The sequence below is a fragment of the Chlorocebus sabaeus genome, chromosome 6 (assembly GCF_047675955.1).
Source record: "Chlorocebus sabaeus isolate Y175 chromosome 6, mChlSab1.0.hap1, whole genome shotgun sequence".
Taxonomy (NCBI): domain Eukaryota; kingdom Metazoa; phylum Chordata; class Mammalia; order Primates; family Cercopithecidae; genus Chlorocebus; species Chlorocebus sabaeus.
Window position 1 is genome coordinate 62354272 of NC_132909.1, and position 16645 is coordinate 62370916.

The 16645-nt window shown below is 55.8% G+C and overlaps 1 protein-coding gene across 5 annotated transcripts in view; it reads left to right on the forward strand.

Moving 5' to 3' along the window:
• Positions 1–14134, forward strand: part of MIER2 (MIER family member 2) — a 35613-nt gene extending 21479 nt beyond the window's left edge. For 4 of the 5 annotated variants that reach the window (XM_037994574.2, XM_037994580.2, XM_037994579.2 and 1 more), the window contains exons 8-14: positions 7908–8059; positions 8522–8603; positions 8683–8777; positions 10912–11036; positions 11172–11260; positions 12195–12612; positions 13006–14134. In XM_037994574.2, coding sequence (XP_037850502.1) covers positions 7908–8059; positions 8522–8603; positions 8683–8777; positions 10912–11036; positions 11172–11260; positions 12195–12612; positions 13006–13027 — 983 coding nt within the window. In that variant the 3' untranslated portion in view covers positions 13028–14134. The remainder of the gene's footprint in view (positions 1–7907; positions 8060–8521; positions 8604–8682; positions 8778–10911; positions 11037–11171; positions 11261–12194; positions 12613–13005) is intronic. The other variant, XM_037994575.2, reaches the window with a different exon arrangement.
• The last annotated feature ends 2511 nt before the right edge of the window (positions 14135–16645 follow it).

Consider the following 16645-nt stretch of genomic DNA (forward strand, 5'->3'; position numbering starts at 1 on the left):
CATCGTCTCAGTTTTTACAGGTTTACAGGGAAGTCCGAGGTGGTGCAGGTCTTCCAACTTTGTAAGTTTTCATTGCATATCTATATCAGTTACTTATTTATTTATTTTTTTTGAGGCGGAGTTTCGCTCTTGTTGCCCCGGCTGGAATGCAATGGTGCGATCTGAGCCCACTGCACCCTCTGTCTCCCAGGTTTAAGCGATTCTCCTGCCTCAGTCTCCTGAGTAGCTGGGATTACAGGCATGCACCACCACACTTGTCTAATTTTGTATTTTTAGTAGAGACGGGGTTTCTCCATGTTGGTCAGGCTGGTCTCGAACTCCTGACCTCAGGTGATCCTCCTTCCTCAGCCTCCCAAAGTGCTGGGATTACAGGCATGAGCCACTGCGCCCGGCCACATATCTGTGTAAGTTTTAAGATTAAAACTTATTTTTTTGGCAACCGACAAGTGTTAATCTTTTTTTTTTTTTTTTTGAGGTGGAGTCTTGCTCTGTTGCCCAGGCTAGAGTGCAGTGGTGTAATCTCAGCTCACTGCAACCTCTGCCTCCTGGGCTCAAGCAGTTCTCCTGCCTCAGCCTCCCAAGTAACTGGAATTACAGGTGTGTGCCACCACGCCTGGCTAATTTTTGTATTTTTAGCAGAGATGGGGTTTCACCATGTTAGCCAAGCTGGTCTCAAGCTCCCAACCTCAGGTGACGCACCCGCCTCGGCCTCCCAAAGCGCTGGGATTACAGGCGTGAGCCACCGTGCCTGTCCCATACATTGATTTTCAAACGTTAAATTAACTGCGCGATGGAATAAACGCGCTGCCTGGCCGTGAAGTGTTCTCTCTCGTGTTTGTGTATCACGTGCGCTCAGTCCTCATTATTTGTGGATTCTGTACTAGGCAGTTGCCTGCTTGCTAAAATGTATTTGAAACCTCAAATCAAAACTTGCGTCACCTTTATGGTCAGGTGCCGGCAGATGTGTGTAGCGTGGCGGCGAAGGTGAGTTACCTGAGTGCATTTCCAGCCGAGGTGGGACGAGGTGCTGCTCTGTCTTGTCTCTCAGCCCTTTTACTGCGAGCAAGAGCCTTTCCTGCCGTGTGCTTAATGCCGTTTTCCACATCGTTGTGCTTTCTGTGGGCGAATTTACGGTTTAACGTGACGCCTAAATGTGGTGCCGACGTTCTGTCTGGTGTTCCTAAGTGGAAGAACGCTATGATGTGCCTTTCAGAGAAAATTCGAGAAACTCCACTCAGGCGTGAGCTCTGGTACTGCTGGCCGTGAAATCAGCGTGAATGAATCCATAAGGTAGATTCAATGAGACAGTGGTCCCCATCCTTGTTTGGCACCAGGGGCTGGTTTCGTGGAAGACAGGTTTTCCACGGATGATGGGGTAAGGGGCGTGGTTCAGGAGGAAACTTCCTCTTCAGATCATCAGGCATTAGATTCTCATAAGGAGTGTGCAGCCTGCAGCCCTGGCGTGTGCAGTTCACAGTGGGATTTGCACTCCTGTGAGGATCTGATGCCACCACTGATCTGACAGGAGGTGGAGGTCAGGCAGTGACGCTGGCTCGCCCGCCGCTCACCTCCCGCTCTCCCGCCGCTCAGCTGCTCGCCTCCTGCTGTGCGGCCAGTTCCTAACAGGCTGTGGACCAGTAGTGGTCTGTGGTATGGGGGTTGGGAACCCCTGCAATAACACAGGTTTTAAAATTTAAATGTTATTTATATATCTTTTTTAAATTTAATCTATTTTTTAAATTTAAATTTTATTTATTTATTTATCTATTTATTTTTTAGACAGAGTCTTGCTCTGTCGCCCAGGCTGGAGTGCCCTGGTGCGATCTTGGCTCACTGTAGCCTCTGTTCCCAGGCTCAGGTGATTCTCGTGCTGCAGTCTCCTGAGTAGCTGGGGCGACAGATTTGCGCCACCACACACCAGAAAAGTTTGTGTGTGTGTATTTTGTAGAGACCAGGTTTCATCTTGTTGCCCGGGCTGGTCTCAAACTCCTGGCCTCGAGTGATTTGTCCGCCTCGGCCCCCCAGAGTGCTGGGGTTACTCTCTCGAGCCACTGCACCCAGCCTGCACTCAGGTGTCTTCGAGTGGACGTCGGAAACAAGTTTATGTATTGACTGGTTGATGAAAAATGCTGTATTTCCCCTGGGGCAGTGATTACATGCTTGCCGTGAGCACCTGGATTAACGGAAATCAGCACATGGGTATCTAATGCCTGCCTTCCTCAGTGTGATGTGCTCACATTTACGATTTTTGCATGTGTGTTCATGGCCTGTCCTTTTTATTTGTCCGTGTCTGGTTTTGGTACCAGAGTTATGCCGCTTTCATGAATGTGTTTGGAAGTGTGCCTTTTTCCTAACCTCTGGAGGAATTATTCTTTAAGATGTAAGAGGCCGGGCGCGGTGGCCCACGCCTGTAATCCCAGCACTCTGGGGGGCTGAGGCAGGTGGATCACGAGGTCAGGAGTTCGAGAACAGCCTGACCAACATGGTGAAATCCCGTCTCTACTAAAAATACAAAAATTAGCTGAGCATGTAAAAATTTTGTAAAAATACAAAAATTAGTGCGCACCTGTAATCCCAGCTACTCAGGAGGCTGAGGCAGGAGAATCACTTGAACCCGGGAGGCGGAGCTTGCAGTGAGCCGAGATCGCGCCATTGCACTCCAGCCTGGGCGACAGAGCGAGATTCCATCTCAGAAAAAAACAAAAACAAAAAAAGAGTTTTATCAGTTGTATTCCGCTTTACAAAGAACTAACTTTAGCCTTGTTCATGTCTCTCTGTTGCTGGATTTCTGTTTTTTACTTTTTGTGTGTGACAGGGTCTCACTCTGTTGCCCAGGCTGGAGTGCAGTGGTGCAATTTTGACTCACTGGAAACTCCGCCTCCCGGGTTCAAGCGATTCTCCCACCACAGCCTCCTGAGTAGCTGGGATTACAGGCACCTGCCACTGCGCCCGGCTAATTTTTGTAGTTTTAGTAGAGATGGGGTTTCACCATGTTGGCCAGCCTGGTCTCGAACTCCAGACCTCAGGTGATCCACCCGCCTCGGCCTCCCAAAGTGCTGCTGGGATACAGGCGTGAGCCACTGCGCCCGGCTCTTTTACTGATTTTTAATCGAATTGCACTGTGGTCAGAAAACATACTCTGTGATTTCAGTTCTTTGAAATTGATTACACCTTGCTTTATGACCAGTATTTGATCTGTGTTGGAAAATGTTTTACGTGTCTGAAAGGAATGTGTGTTGTGCAGTTGTTTGGGTGCATTTTTCTGCGTATTTCCCATGGATCCGTTGGGTAGTTGTTGTTCACATCGTCTGTATTCTCACTTAGTGTTTTTGGCTGCTTGTTCTGTTTACGGAAAGATTGTTAGTGACCTCTGATTGTGGCTCATCTATTTCCCCTTTTTAATTCTGTCCATTGTTACTTCACTTCGCAGCTTTGTTATTAGGTGCATACACACATTAAGATTGCTTTGTTTTCCTGTTGAATTGTTTCTTTTACCATTGTGACATGTCTCTGTAGTGATACTTCTTCCTGAAAATAAGTGCTTTCTCTGCCCTCAGTGTGACCACCGCAGCTTTTTGTTGGTTTAGTGTTTGCGTGGTTTTTTCCCATTCGTTTAACCATTCTAGATTCCTATATTTGAAGTGTATTTTCTGTAAATGGCACATGTTTAGATCTTGTTTTTTGAGGCGGAGTCTCTGGAGTGCGATGGCGTAATCTCCACTCACTGCAGCCTCCGCCTCCCTGGTTCAAGCAATTCTTCCACCTCAGCCTCCCAAGTAGCTGTGGTTACAGGCGCCTGCCACCATGCCCAGCTAATTTTTGTATTTTTAGGAGCGATGGCGTTTCACCATGTTGGCCAGGCTGCTCTCAATCTCTAGACCTCAAGTGACCTGCCCACCTCGGCCTCCCAATGTGCTGGGATTACAGGCGTGAGCCACTGCACCTGGCCTGTTCTTTGTTTTTTAATTTTTTTATATCTTCTTTTGGATTAAATAGCTTTATTTTGTCCTCCTGTTTCAGCTTATAAGTTTTAGTTTTAGTGCTTATCCTAGAGGTTACGATATGAATTATTGACTTATCACAGTCTACTTTTTTTTTGAGGTGGAGTCTTGCTCTGTTGCCCAGGCTAGAGTGCAGTGGTGTGATATCGACTCACTGCAGCCTCCGCCTCCTGGGCTCAAGCGATTCTCCTGCCTCAGCCTCCCAAGTATCTGGGACTACAGGCACATGCCACTATCCCCAGCTAATTTTTGTGTTTTTAGTAGAGATGAGGTTTCACCGTGTTGGCCATGCTGATCTTGAACTCCTGACCTCCAGTGACCTCAGCCTCCCAAAGTGCTGACATTACAGGTGTGAGCCACCACACCGGGCCTCACAGCTTTAAATAAGTACATTCTATTTCCTCTACAATGCATGAAACAGTTTAATTCGGTTTACCTGTCCCCTGACTTTTGTGCTATTATTAATTCTACATATCGGCTGGGCGCGGTGACTCACGCCTGTAATCCCAACACTTTGGGAGGCCGAGGTGGGCAGACTGCCTGAGGTCAGGAGTTTGAGACCATCCTGGCCAACATGGTGAAACCCTGTCTCTACTAAAAATACAAAAATTAGCCGGTCGTGGTGGCGGGTGCCTGTAGTCCCAGCTACTCGGGAGGCTGAGGCAGGAGAATGGCGTGAACCCGGGAGGCGGAGCTTGCAGTGAGCCGAGATCACACCACTGAACTCCAGCCTGGGCAACAGAGCAAGACTCCATCTCAAAAAAAAAAAAAAAAAAAATTCTACATACCACAAGATTATAATGTTGTTGTTTTAAACAGTGAACGTTCTTTGTATTTATCCACATATTTCCTCCAGCTTCCGTTTGGGATCGTTTCCTTCAGCCCAAAGAACTTCCTTTGTAATAGCCCTCGTGCTTTCTTTCTGTATTTCTTTGTCTGAAAAATGGATTTTTGCTTTCATTCTTTAAAGAATATTTTCACGGGCATATTTTTCTAGGTTTGCAGGGTTTTCTTGTTTCAGCACTTGAACAGTTTCATTCCATTGCTTTTGGGCTGTCGTCGTTTCTGTTAAGAAGTCAGAGGACGGTCTTACTGTTTCCTTTGAAGTCATTGTGCACTTTTTCTCTGCTAAGATTTGTTTCCTTTCCCTTCCTTTTATTTTATTTTATTTTTTACCAGTTTGACGCTGATGTGCCTGTGTACACATCTTTGTGTGTGCTTGTGTTTATTCTGCGTTTCCTGGCTCTGTGGGTTGGCGTCAGTCGTGCACACATCTTTGTGTGTGCTTGTGTTTATCCTGAGTTTCCTGACTCTGTGGGTTGGCATCAGTCGTGCACACATCTTTGTGTATGCTTGTGTTTATCCTGAGTTTCTTGGCTCTGTGGGTTGGCGTCAGTCGTGCACACATCTTTGTGTGTGCTTGTATTTATCCTGAGTTTCCTGGCTCTGTGGGTTGGCATCAGTCGTGCACACATCTTTGTGTATGCTTGTGTTTATCCTGAGTTTCTTGGCTCTGTGGGTTGGCGTCAGTCGTGCACACATCTTTGTGTGTGCTTGTGTTTATCCTGAGTTTCCTGGCTCTGTGGGTTGGTATCAGTCGTGCACACATCTTTGTGTGTGCTTGTATTTATCCTGAGTTTCCTGGCTCTGTGGGTTGGCGTCAGTCGTGCACACATCTTTGTGTGTGCTTGTGTTTATCCTGAGTTTCTTGGCTCTGTGGGTTGGCGTCAGTCGTGCACACATCTTTGTGTGTGCTTGTGTTTATCCTGAGTTTCCTGGCTCTGTGGGTTGGTATCAGTCATCAGTTTTGAAGAACTGTTGGCTATTATCTCTTCAGATTTTGTGCTGCCTCATTCTTTCCTTTTTCTGTGACTCATTTACACGTATCTTAGAGGTTGCTTAACTGTCTTATCCTAAACTGTGTTCTTTCTTTTTAGACTTTCGTTTTGGTCTTCTAAACATTGGTTTCCTTTTGATTCCACTAATTCTGCTTTGTGCTGTGCTCAGGCTGCTGGTGAAAAAGCTGTTTGGTGGGTCCGTTCGGGTATTGTATTTTCCAATCCTGGAAGGTGCTTGAGATTCTTCTATAAATTTCAAGTCTCTGCAGAGACCCTCCGGCTTTTTGTCCATTTCCTTAGCGTGTTAATCCTAGTTAGACTGAAGCCTTGGTCTGCTGATTGTTCACGTGTGTACACCTGTTTTGTTGTCTGATGTTTTCTTATTTTGTTTCTTTGAGACGGAGTCTCGCTCTTGTCGCCCAGGCTGGAGTGCAGTGGCACAATCTTGGCTCACTGTAACCTCCGCCTCCCAGGTTCAAGCAGTTCTCCTGCCTCAGCCTCCTGAGTAACTAATTTACAGGCGTCCACCACCACGCCCGGCTAATTTTTGTATTTTTAGTAGAGATGGGGTTTCGTCATGTTTGCCAGGCTGGTCTCGAACTCCTGACCTCAGGTGATCGCCCGCCTCAGCCTCCCAGAGTGCTGGGATCACAGGCGTGAGCCACCGTGCCCGGCCTTGTTTTCTTGTTTTATTCTGAGACAGGGTCTTGCTCTGTTGCCGAGGCTGGAGTGCAGTGGCGCAATCATGGCTCATTGCACCTCGACCTCCTGGGCTGTCTCACCTTAGCCTCATCCCACCTTAGCTGGGACTACAGACGTGCCACCGTGCCCGGCTACTTTTGAAATTTTTTGTAGAGATGGAGTGTGCTGGTCTCAAACTCTGGCCTCAACCGATCCTCCCACCTCAGCCTCCCAAAGTGCTGGGATCAGGCCTGAGTCCTCACATCCGGTTAATGTTTTTCTCCCGTGTTTCGCCCTTCACGTGAGGGTGGGTGATGAGGTAGGCCATGGGAGACGGTCTGCTCTTTTCTTGGAGACCACCTCGGTCCACACAGGGCTCAGGGGTTGCCTGTGGAGACGGAGCGGGGTGGCTGTGGTGTCTGCCCGTTGTCCTCATGGGGGCCGTGGGCCTCCGCTTGGTGGGGCACAGCAGCAACCTGGAGCTAGTTACCGCGTCAGCTCCCGGCCGTGGAGACTCTCCCGTGTGGAGCTGTTTTCCCCAGTGCGTTTTTCACTTTTCTTCCTGTGCGCTGATTTTGTTTTTTATTTGTTGGTTTGCTTTGCTTGGGTTCCTGTGCCTCTTTCCTGGATAATCGAGAGGTGCTGGCACTTGAGCCAGACCTGGCCCTGAGCTCTCCCTGCTTTGTCCCCAGTCACGTCCCTCCCCACAGCTGGAGGCTGCGTCCCTCCCTTTGCTGAAAGCCAATTGCATCTGAGGTCATGGACTTTTCCTCCCCTCTATGGGCACATCTGCCACCGGCACCAGCTGCTGGGGCGGGACGTCTCCCCAGCGGTGATGCACCTTCTGGCCATGGCTCGTGAGGTCCTGGGGTTAGAGCGCAGCAGTGTGTGTGGGGGCCACCGCTTGTCCATGGGACCCAAGTCTCAGTCTCCTGGCCACTCCCTCAGGCCTCTGCGTTTCAGTGGCTGTTGTAGCTGTGCAGCCCGAAGCCAGCCTCACCTCCCTGGGCCCGCTGCTCACAACCCGGTCTGCAGAGCCCTTGCTCGGATTCCCCTGCCCCGGTCTAGGCGCCACAGCTTCCTCTGAGCCCGTGGCTGGATCGGGCGCCCCTGCTGGCCGCCCACGGCTCCCTGCGCGCAGTCGCTGGGACTCAGGCCTGTGTCCGGCGCCCAGAGCCTGCTCTGGACCCACTGGGTAGTTGAATCGAGCACAGCAGCACCCAGCCCAGGAGGAGCACAGCGATGGCGGCCCAGGGCTTGGGAAAGGGAGGGCCGGGACAGTGCCCCCTCCCTGTCACAGGGGCTGAGCCGGCGGCTCCGCGTGTCCTGGCGTGTGTGGGTGCACATTGGGTGCCTGCAACGTGACCTTTGCCCTCTGCTTGTGCAGTCTACGAGAATGAAGACCAGCTGCTCTGGGACCCCAGCGTCCTCCCCGAGAGGGAGGTGGAGGAGTTCCTGTACAGGGCGGTGAAGCGGCGTTGGCAGGAGATGGCTGGGCCTCAGCTCCCGGAGGGAGAAGCCGTGAAAGACAGTGAGCAGGTGGGGGCTGCCGTGCCGGGGACCGAGGGGCTGAGGGCTGCAGCGGCGTGGGCCAGAGCTCACACCCCAGTGCCTCCAGGGGCCAGGCAGGGCAGAAGGGAGGGCAGGGGTCAGGTGTGCGGAGGCCTGGGCACTGGAACAGCTACTCAGGTTGGGAGGGGACCAATTAAAACCACGTATCGGGGAGGAGGTGTAGACGCCTCCGGGTATCTCTGCGGGGGATGGGGGTGTAGACACCCCTGATGTCACTCCCTGGATAGAGGTGTCGGTGGACTGACAGTGCTCAGGAGGGTGGTGTGGACGCCCCTGATGCCACTCCCTGGATAGAGGTGTCGGTGGCCCTGACAGTGCTCAGGAGGGTGGTGTGGACGCCCCTGATGCCACTGCCTGGATGGTACAGACGGTGCTTGCTGTCGGCTCCTGGGCTGCGCTCATGGGAGGAACCACCACATCTCTCCCCAGGCGCTGTACGAGTTGGTGAAATGCAACTTCAATGTGGAGGAGGCCCTGCGAAGGCTGCGGTTCAACGTGAAGGTGGTCCGAGGTGAGCAGGGCCTGGGCCCTTCTTCTGCGGCGGCCCCACCCTGGGCACTGCTGACCCGTCTCCCCGGCCGTTTTTGCAGATGGGCTCTGTGCTTGGAGTGAAGAGGAGTGCAGGAACTTTGAGCACGGCTTCCGTGTGCACGGAAAGAACTTTCACCTGATCCAGGCCAACAAGGTGCGGACTCCGCTGCCCTCCTCCTGCCAGGCTTCACCAGGGGCTTCTTGATCTGGGGAGGGGCTCAGGGTCAGAGGCACACAGCACACGGCCGACTGGAGGCCTCGTGTCCCGTGTCCGCCTCCTCACCGCACGCCCATTGCTGTCTTCTGTAGTTTCCTCTACTGCCTTCTTTGGGCCCCTTTCCTGTCCACGCAAGAACAAGGCTCTGGTTTTGGGAAAGAATGTGCCAAAAGCTGAACTCAGTAGTTCCTGCCTCACATTCCACCCTGGGGCCTTGGGCACCTCATCTTCATGTCTATGTTCTCTGAGCAGAGCCTGCTGTCTCAGTGTCCAGCACTGACCCCACAGCAGAACCCCTGACACCTGGGGACCAGGGGTCTCCTGTTCCCTCCTCCAGGGACCCAGGTCCTTCTGCCACCCGGGACAAACCCTCACAGCAGGCAGGTGCTGCCGAGTGCCGGGGCCTTCTGCCCCCCCTTAGACCTTCCCCACATCCTCTGGGTCTCTGCGTGTCTGCAGCAGTGCCCTCTGCCCTGTGGCTTCTTGAGCGATAACTTGCAAGCCAGCCTCTTGGCAGTCAGACATCTGAGGCGGAAAACCTTCCCATGGCTCTGAGCAGTGGCTTCTCCGCCTCTGTCCACGCCCCGCTTGGGCACTGAGCCCCTTCAGGACCAGTGGGCTGTGGCCTTCTCGTTGCCGAGCCTTGCTTCTGCCTTGTGTCCTGCGGCCATGCTCCATTTGGGGCCCGATGTCTTCCACTGAAGGGCTGGAGTGAGGAGGTGCCTGCCCAGGGCTGGTGGCACGGCCCAGGACGTTGCTCGAGTGACTGCGTGGTGCCGTGCACAGGAGCCGTGGACTGTCTTTGTCAGACTCCAGCACCACGTGGTGTTTTGATTGGAGACAGCTGGGGGAGGTGTGGCCGGAGTGTGGTGCTCCCGGGCTGCACTCGGAGCCCCTGTCAGTTTCTATATTTCCAGGCCGTGTTTCTGGAGCTCCGGGCTGTGTTTCTGGAGCTCTGGGCTGTGTTTCTGTATCTCCGGGCCGTGTTTCTGGAGCTGCGGGCAGGTCCTGGCCCAGCCATGAGGGGCTGTGTGTAGCCAGCACATGTTGGTCAGCCTGTTCTCTGGAACGGGACAGGGAGCCAGTGCGTATTTCAGGCTGGCCCTTCGCAGAACAGCTCCCTCCTGACGTGCATTTGAGGTTTGCCCCCCAGAGAGGTTGTCTCGGTCTCACCCCCAGGCAGGACCGCACGTTGTTCTTGCAGCGGTGAGCACGGGGCATCCTCGTTCTGGGTGGCCGTGGGTTGGTTGGCCCAGAGCGTGTCCAGGTGAGGGGGGCTTTTCTGCCATCACCAGCGGTGGCCACAGCCTCAGGCTCACCGGGGGATGAGCCTCCTGGGTGGAGATGCTGGAGGTGTGGCCAGGTGTGCGCCAGCTCTGTACCACCTGCCATGCAGAGTGCACTCGCTGTGTGTTCCTTCTCGTCTCCCTGAAGCCTTATGTGCGTGTGTTTTTGGCCTTTATGTGTTACGTTGTGAATTTTGAGTCTGGGGTTCACAGAACCCATGTGTCCCTCTGTGGTGTCTTGTGTGCACTTGGGAAGCATTTGCTGGGCCTGGAGGGATGTGGTCAGCGGGAAAGCAGGCGCTGCGGGCTTGTGCCTCTTCCTCCTGGGGCCGGGGCTCTGTCCAGGAGTCTGTGGCCCCGGGGGCTGTCACTGCCACTGCCACTGCCACCCTGGCCTGTGAGAAGCAGGCGGATGAGGTGGACGTGACCGGCCTGGGGCTCATGGTCTGGGACAGGGTGGGCGAGCAGTAGACAGGGCCTGGAGGGTCCGTTGGTGTGGCTGATGCTACAGAAGGGAAAGAGGGGTCTCAGGCCAGGAGCTGGGGGGTTCTGAGGGGGCTTGAACAGGAGGCAGTGCCACGGTGCTCCAAGCCCCCGCTCCCCGTGGTGGGCGTAGCCTGTGGGCCTGAGTAGGGTCATGGGTCGGGGGTCTTGCGTTATCTGAGAGTGGTGGGTGCTGTGCTCCTTCTGTGCTGTCCCAGAGTCCCAGGAGTCGTCCTGGGATGGTGGGGCAGGGGCAGGGGCTGGGCAGCGGGGGACAGATGGCGCCTGACCCCTCCCCACAGGTGCGCACACGGTCCGTGGGTGAGTGTGTTGAGTACTACTACCTGTGGAAGAAGTCGGAGCGCTATGACTACTTCGCCCAGCAGACACGGCTGGGCCGGAGGAAGTACGTCCCATCCGGAACCACGTGCGTGCAGTGCTTCCCGGCAGTAACGATGGGTGGACACCCCGCCGGGGGTGGGCACGCGGGCGCCTGGGCAGCACCTCCTGGGTGGGGGCGTCCATCCTCTCCGCTGCCCCTCATGGTGCCCTCTCTCCACAGGGACACAGACCAGGACCTGGATGGCAGCGACCCCGATGGCCCCGGCCGTCCGCGCCCGGAGCAGGACACCCTGACTGGGATGCGCACAGGTGAGGCGTGGGGAGTGTCTCCTGCCCTGGGGGCGGCCGTGGGTCTGGAGCCTGTGAGTGAGGCCAGGTGGAGCCTCTCCTCGCTGGTGCCCTGTGCTGGGCCAGCCGTCCCCAGGAGTGGGCGTCTGGGTGGTGGAGGGCCAGCCAGGTGATGTGGGTGCCACTCGGCACTCCTCGCTGGCAGAAGGGAGGGCAGGGATTGCGCGTACCCTGTGGGCTTGCTGGAGGGGTGCCTGTGGCCCCACCCCTGGGGCGCCCCGCATGCTGAGGTTGGGGTACATATCAGGCCTTCGTCTCCTGGGAGGGCCTGCCTGCCCCAGGGTGGGGACTTAGCCCCAGCCATCAGGACACTCAGGAAGGGCAGGGTGTCCGGAGCCGTCGCCAGCATCTTGCACCTGAGGCCGTGACGAGCACACGAGGGCCTCGGGCGGGATTTCCCGGTGCGTGTGATGCCGTCACGGGAGGGTCCTTTGCTGCTGGCTCTGTGTGTAGGTGGTTGAGGCTGGGAGGGTCGCCCCGTTTCCAGAATCTGGTTGTCTCCGTGGTTGGTTTGCTCAAGGGTGTCCACCTCTGCTGCTTCCTGGAACTGTGGTGAGGCCCTGTGCACTGCGTGTGGGAACGACTTCCCCAGACCCTGTGTCGACCCTCGCAGTGCCCCAGGCCTTGCTCACGCCCTTGTCTCTTGTGCTCTGGTGTTAAGGATGTTGGCTGTGACCCACTCAGTTGAAACCTTCTAAAACTGGGGTCTTTAACCTGGGGGCTCACAGATTTCTGAGTAACTGGTTTCTTCTGTATTTGTGCGGAGGCTTTTTTGGGGAGCGATCCACAGGTTTTGCTGGACCCAGCAGGGTTGGCAGGAGCTGGCACGGGAGTGGCGTGGCTGCAGCCTGGTGCCTGTGGGCGGCCCCACCCTCTGTTGCATTCTCTTTCACAGACCCACTGAGTGTGGATGGCACGGCCGGTGGTCTCGGTGAGCCTGGAGTGGCCTCTGATGGCCTCCCGTCCTCGGAGCCAGGGCCCTGTTCCTTCCAGCAGCTGGACGAGCCCCCCGCTGGACCCCCGTCCCGTCAGCCTCCAGCCCTGGCCGACCCAGCCTCGTACCCGCCGGCTGTCATCGCTCCGGAGGCAGACGCCAGCCCAAGGCTGGCTGTGGACTTCGCCCTGCCCGAGGAGCTGCCTCTCATCTCCAGCCGTGTGGACCTGAGCGGGGACCCGGAGGGGACAGTGGCCCCTGCGCAGGTGGCTTTGTCGGTCACCGAGTTTGGACTCATTGGCATTGGGGACGTGAACCCCTTCCTGGCCGCCCACGCCACGTGCCCGGCCCCCGGGCTACACTCGGAGCCCCTGTCACAGTGAGTGCCACCCCGTGCCCGGAGCTTCCCCGACACTCCAGTGAGGTCCCCCCAGCCCTCAGGCTGCGCTGAGGAGAGTGGGAGGCGTTTGCCCCAAGGACAGTGCAGCTCCACGGGCGGCTCTCGGGGCTGCTTTAGGGTTATTCTTTGCTTGTATGTGTTTTCTGACTGGAGAATACATTCGTGTGGTCCACATGCTGCACAAATGGGGGCAGGTGCCAGGCTCTCCCACCCCTGCTCCAGCCACCAGCCCCCCAGAGCACCCGGGCCCTGCTGCCGTAGGTTATCGGGGAGGCAAGGCTGGGAGTCTCGAGTCCAGCGCTCAGCACTGGGCTGTGCAGGCACGTGGGGCCACACTGACACTCCGCGCCTCTGTCGGTCTCTTCCCTGCAGCTGTAACGTGATGACCTGCTGACTCCTGGCCGCGGGCGGCGTATGCGGCCCAGACTGGACTTGGCACTGCCGCTGGGCCCGCCTCTGTCAGTCTTCCTGACCCCTTCCCCCACCCCGGGCCTTGGGGTGGCACCTCCTCTGCTTCTGAACACGTCAGGACTGGTGTGAGGTGGCTGGGCCGTGCGCCCTTGCCCCGGCCATGCAGACTGGACCCAGAGCCACACCCAACGCCGTCAGCGCCCGGCACTGCCACCCGGGTCCAGGCTGCTGCCTGCACGTGGGATCCGTCAGGCAGCCGTGGACAGAAAAGACCCGGCCTTTGGGACGCAGGGCAGAGCCGGCCACCTGGTCCCTTCCAGCCAGCAGAGGCGAGGGAAGGTGTCACTGCCCCGGCGGGGAGACGGGCAGGACACCCCGCCCCGCACCAGCAGCCTCCGCTGGGCGCCCTCTGCTCCCTGCTTGGCTCTGTCTCTCCACACCTGGCAGGGCCACGGGCTGCCCCAGCCCTGGGGGTCGTGGGCAGCTGCTACTCAGTGCCAACCCCGTGGGGCACAGAGCCATATACCTCGCTGTCCGGCCCCCAGCCCGGCCTCCCCTCCCACCCCATCGTCTCCACTTCAGGAAAAGCCGCACTTTACACCCCCACCTGCCTCTTCCCCTCCATCCCTGCTTCCCCATCCTGAGCGGTTGGGGTGGGGGCCCCTCAGCAACCCCAGGCGTGGGTTTGAGGAGACAGGTGACTTACACCCCCTTTGCTGTCCTCCCCTGGTACCAAGGCAGGGAGCCTCGAGAGGAGCTGGCCCTGCCGGCCATGCAGGGCCCAGACTCCAGCCTGTTTCCCCAGCCCTGCAGGTCTTCCTTCTGTGGGAAGCTTCCCAGCAAGATGGCTTGGAGTCCTGGTCCCTCTTCCCCGGCCCCTTGTCCGTTTCTGTTTCTGTTTACACGTTGGCGTGGGGTCCTCCGTGGGCCGCGGCGCGCCCTGCCCCGGGCGTCGTCCAGCCTCCTGTGCTCGAGCCCCTTTCCGAGTTGGACTCGACCATCCCTCACCCCACCAAGGACCACACTGTGAAGTGATAACTGCCTTGAACCCCCCCTTGCTGTTTTATTTATTAAACTTGATTTGAAGCCCGGGGTGCCTTGTGGTGGGTTGGGTGGGGGCTAGGGGCGGCAGGTGTCCCTGTCCTCTCACTTGGGGGCCTGCATGTCTGTTGGAGGATCGGGATAAGTCGTGAGCCACAGAGGCGAGGGGGTGCAGTGGGGGCATGACGTGGTGGGCCACATATCCATGTCAGTGAGGGAACTGTGGCCATGACGACGGGATGTGAGGAGGGCCCACGTCTGGGTAGAGGTGGTCGGCGCTGCCTCCTAGAAGTGACAGTTAAGCTGGAACCTGAAGGAGAATGGGCCTGCTTTGCTGGAAGTTTGCAGAGTCCTGGCAGGCGTGACAGCCGATGCAGAGGACAGAGGCCTGGGTCTACAGGAGAAGCTGAGGGCACAGAGGGCAGCGGCTGGGCGGGGTGGGGACAGTAGGTCGTGAGGCTGAGATTTGTTCTTGGTGTGGAAGCCGCTTGAGGTCTACGTTGTGTTTTTTCTTTTTTTCTTTTTTTTTCAGACGGAGTCTTACACTCGCTAGGCTGGAGTGCAGTGGTGCCATCTTGGTTCACTGCAGCCTCTGCCTCCCGAGTTCAAGTGATGCTCCTGCCTCAGCCGCCCGAGTGGCTGGGACTACAGGAACCTGCCACCACGCCTGGCTACTTTTTGTATTTTTTTGTGGAGACAAGGTTTCCCCATGTTGGCCAGGATGGTCTCAATCTCTCGACCTCGTGATCCGCCCGCCTCGGCCTCCCAAAGTGCTGGGATTACAGGCGTGAGCCTCCGCGCCCGGCCAAGGTCTGCATTGTTAATAGTGCCCTGCAGGGACCGTGCAGGCTGGCCGGGTTGCATAGTGTCCACATCGATGAGGGAAATGTGGGCACGCATGGCGATGGGATGTGAGGAGGGCCGGCCCCCGCTGGGAGGTGCCTGGCTTGGCCTGAGGGACTGTAGCTGAGGAAGATGGACCAGGAACACCTGCACGATGGGAGTGGGAGAGTCAGGGGTCTTGCTAGTGAGCCAGTGCCAGGAGCTGTGAGAACCAGGGCCAGCCCCTGGGCAGCCTGGGCGTTTGGGGATGGGCTGTGGAGCAGTTTTCATGGGAGCGCCGCAGCCTGCTGACGTGTTCTTCAGACGTGCAAGGCGTTCCGTCTCCGGCTTGCCTAGCCTCCAGCAGGAAATCGTCAGTCCTCTCGGTTTTTCCTCCAACTGCTTTGAAGAGTTTTCACTGCCCCCGGTTTTGAGCAGTTTGATGAGGACGTGCTTCGGTGTCCTGAGCGGTCTGACGAGGACACGTTTTATGTACACGTACGCTACGTAACAGCCTTTGAGACTGGCTGCTTTTGTATTCATGGAAGGCTTCGCCATGTGTTTCGGTTTCTTTTTAGCGCTGAGTGGAACTCCACGCTGGGCGTGGGCTGCATCTCGTTTATCTGCATCCCTATTGAAGGATGTCTTAGTAGCGTGCGTGCTCTGGCAGTTATGCATCAAGCTGCCCTTGTGCAGGTTTTCGTTTTGACACAACTTTTCGGCCCCTTTGGGTGAATAAAGAAGCCCGATTGCCGGACCGTATGATAAGAGCACGTTTAGTGAGAAACTGCCCAACTGTCCTCCCGCGGCCCTGCCGTGTCACTCCCACCAGCAACGAGGGAGCTCCCGAGGCCCGTGTCCTCCCCCGTGTTTGGTGGTGTCAGTGTTTGCGTTTGGCCGTTCGAATCGGTGTGTAGTGGGATCTTGTTTTCCATCGCCTTTGAAGATGTGTGTAGTTCTGTACCTTTCTGGTGCTCTTAAGTTCTTCGTTCCGACTCCATGTTGCCAAGAGGATGATTGTCTTTGAGTCTGAAGTGCCGTATTTAACTTGTGTTGTCTTGTAGATTCTCTGCGGTGACATTCGCTTGCGCTTAGCTCTTCCATGGATCAAAAGGCCCTAATTCCTCCTCCTTTTCCGAAGTGCATTTTTACAGGATATAGAATCCTGAGTGGACTGCGTTTTTCTTTGGGCCTGTTAAAGTTGTCCTCTTCACGCCTGCTTTCTGTTGTTTCCGATGAGGGATTTTCTCATTCTTCTGTTTTCCTTAATATGAAATCTCTTACCTCTGACTATATAAATAGTTTTCTTTTGTTTTTGGACTTTGGCCGTTTGTGTTGTACCTGGGTCTGGTTCTCTAAACTGAGCTACTTCGACCTGAGGGTGGGTGCATTGTAACAGATTTTGAAGTCTTGATTGTTATTTCTGCAAATATTTGTTTTCTTTTTCTTTCTCAGAGTTCCATTTCTGGAAGAGTATTTCTGTCCCACTCTGTCTTTTGGGTTTCTGGTACACGTACCACGTCCTGGGTGTTGTCCCACAGGTCCCTCCAGTCACTGGTGTCCCGGCCGTGGGTGACCCACAGGTCCCTCCAGTCACTGGTGTCCCGGCCGTGGGTGTCCCACAGGTCTCTCTAGTCATGTGGCCACAAATGTTGTCTAGCAGGTCTCTCCAGTCGTGTGTTACTGCCCTGGGTTTTGTCCCACAGGCCTCTCCAGTCACTCATGTTACAACCCTGGG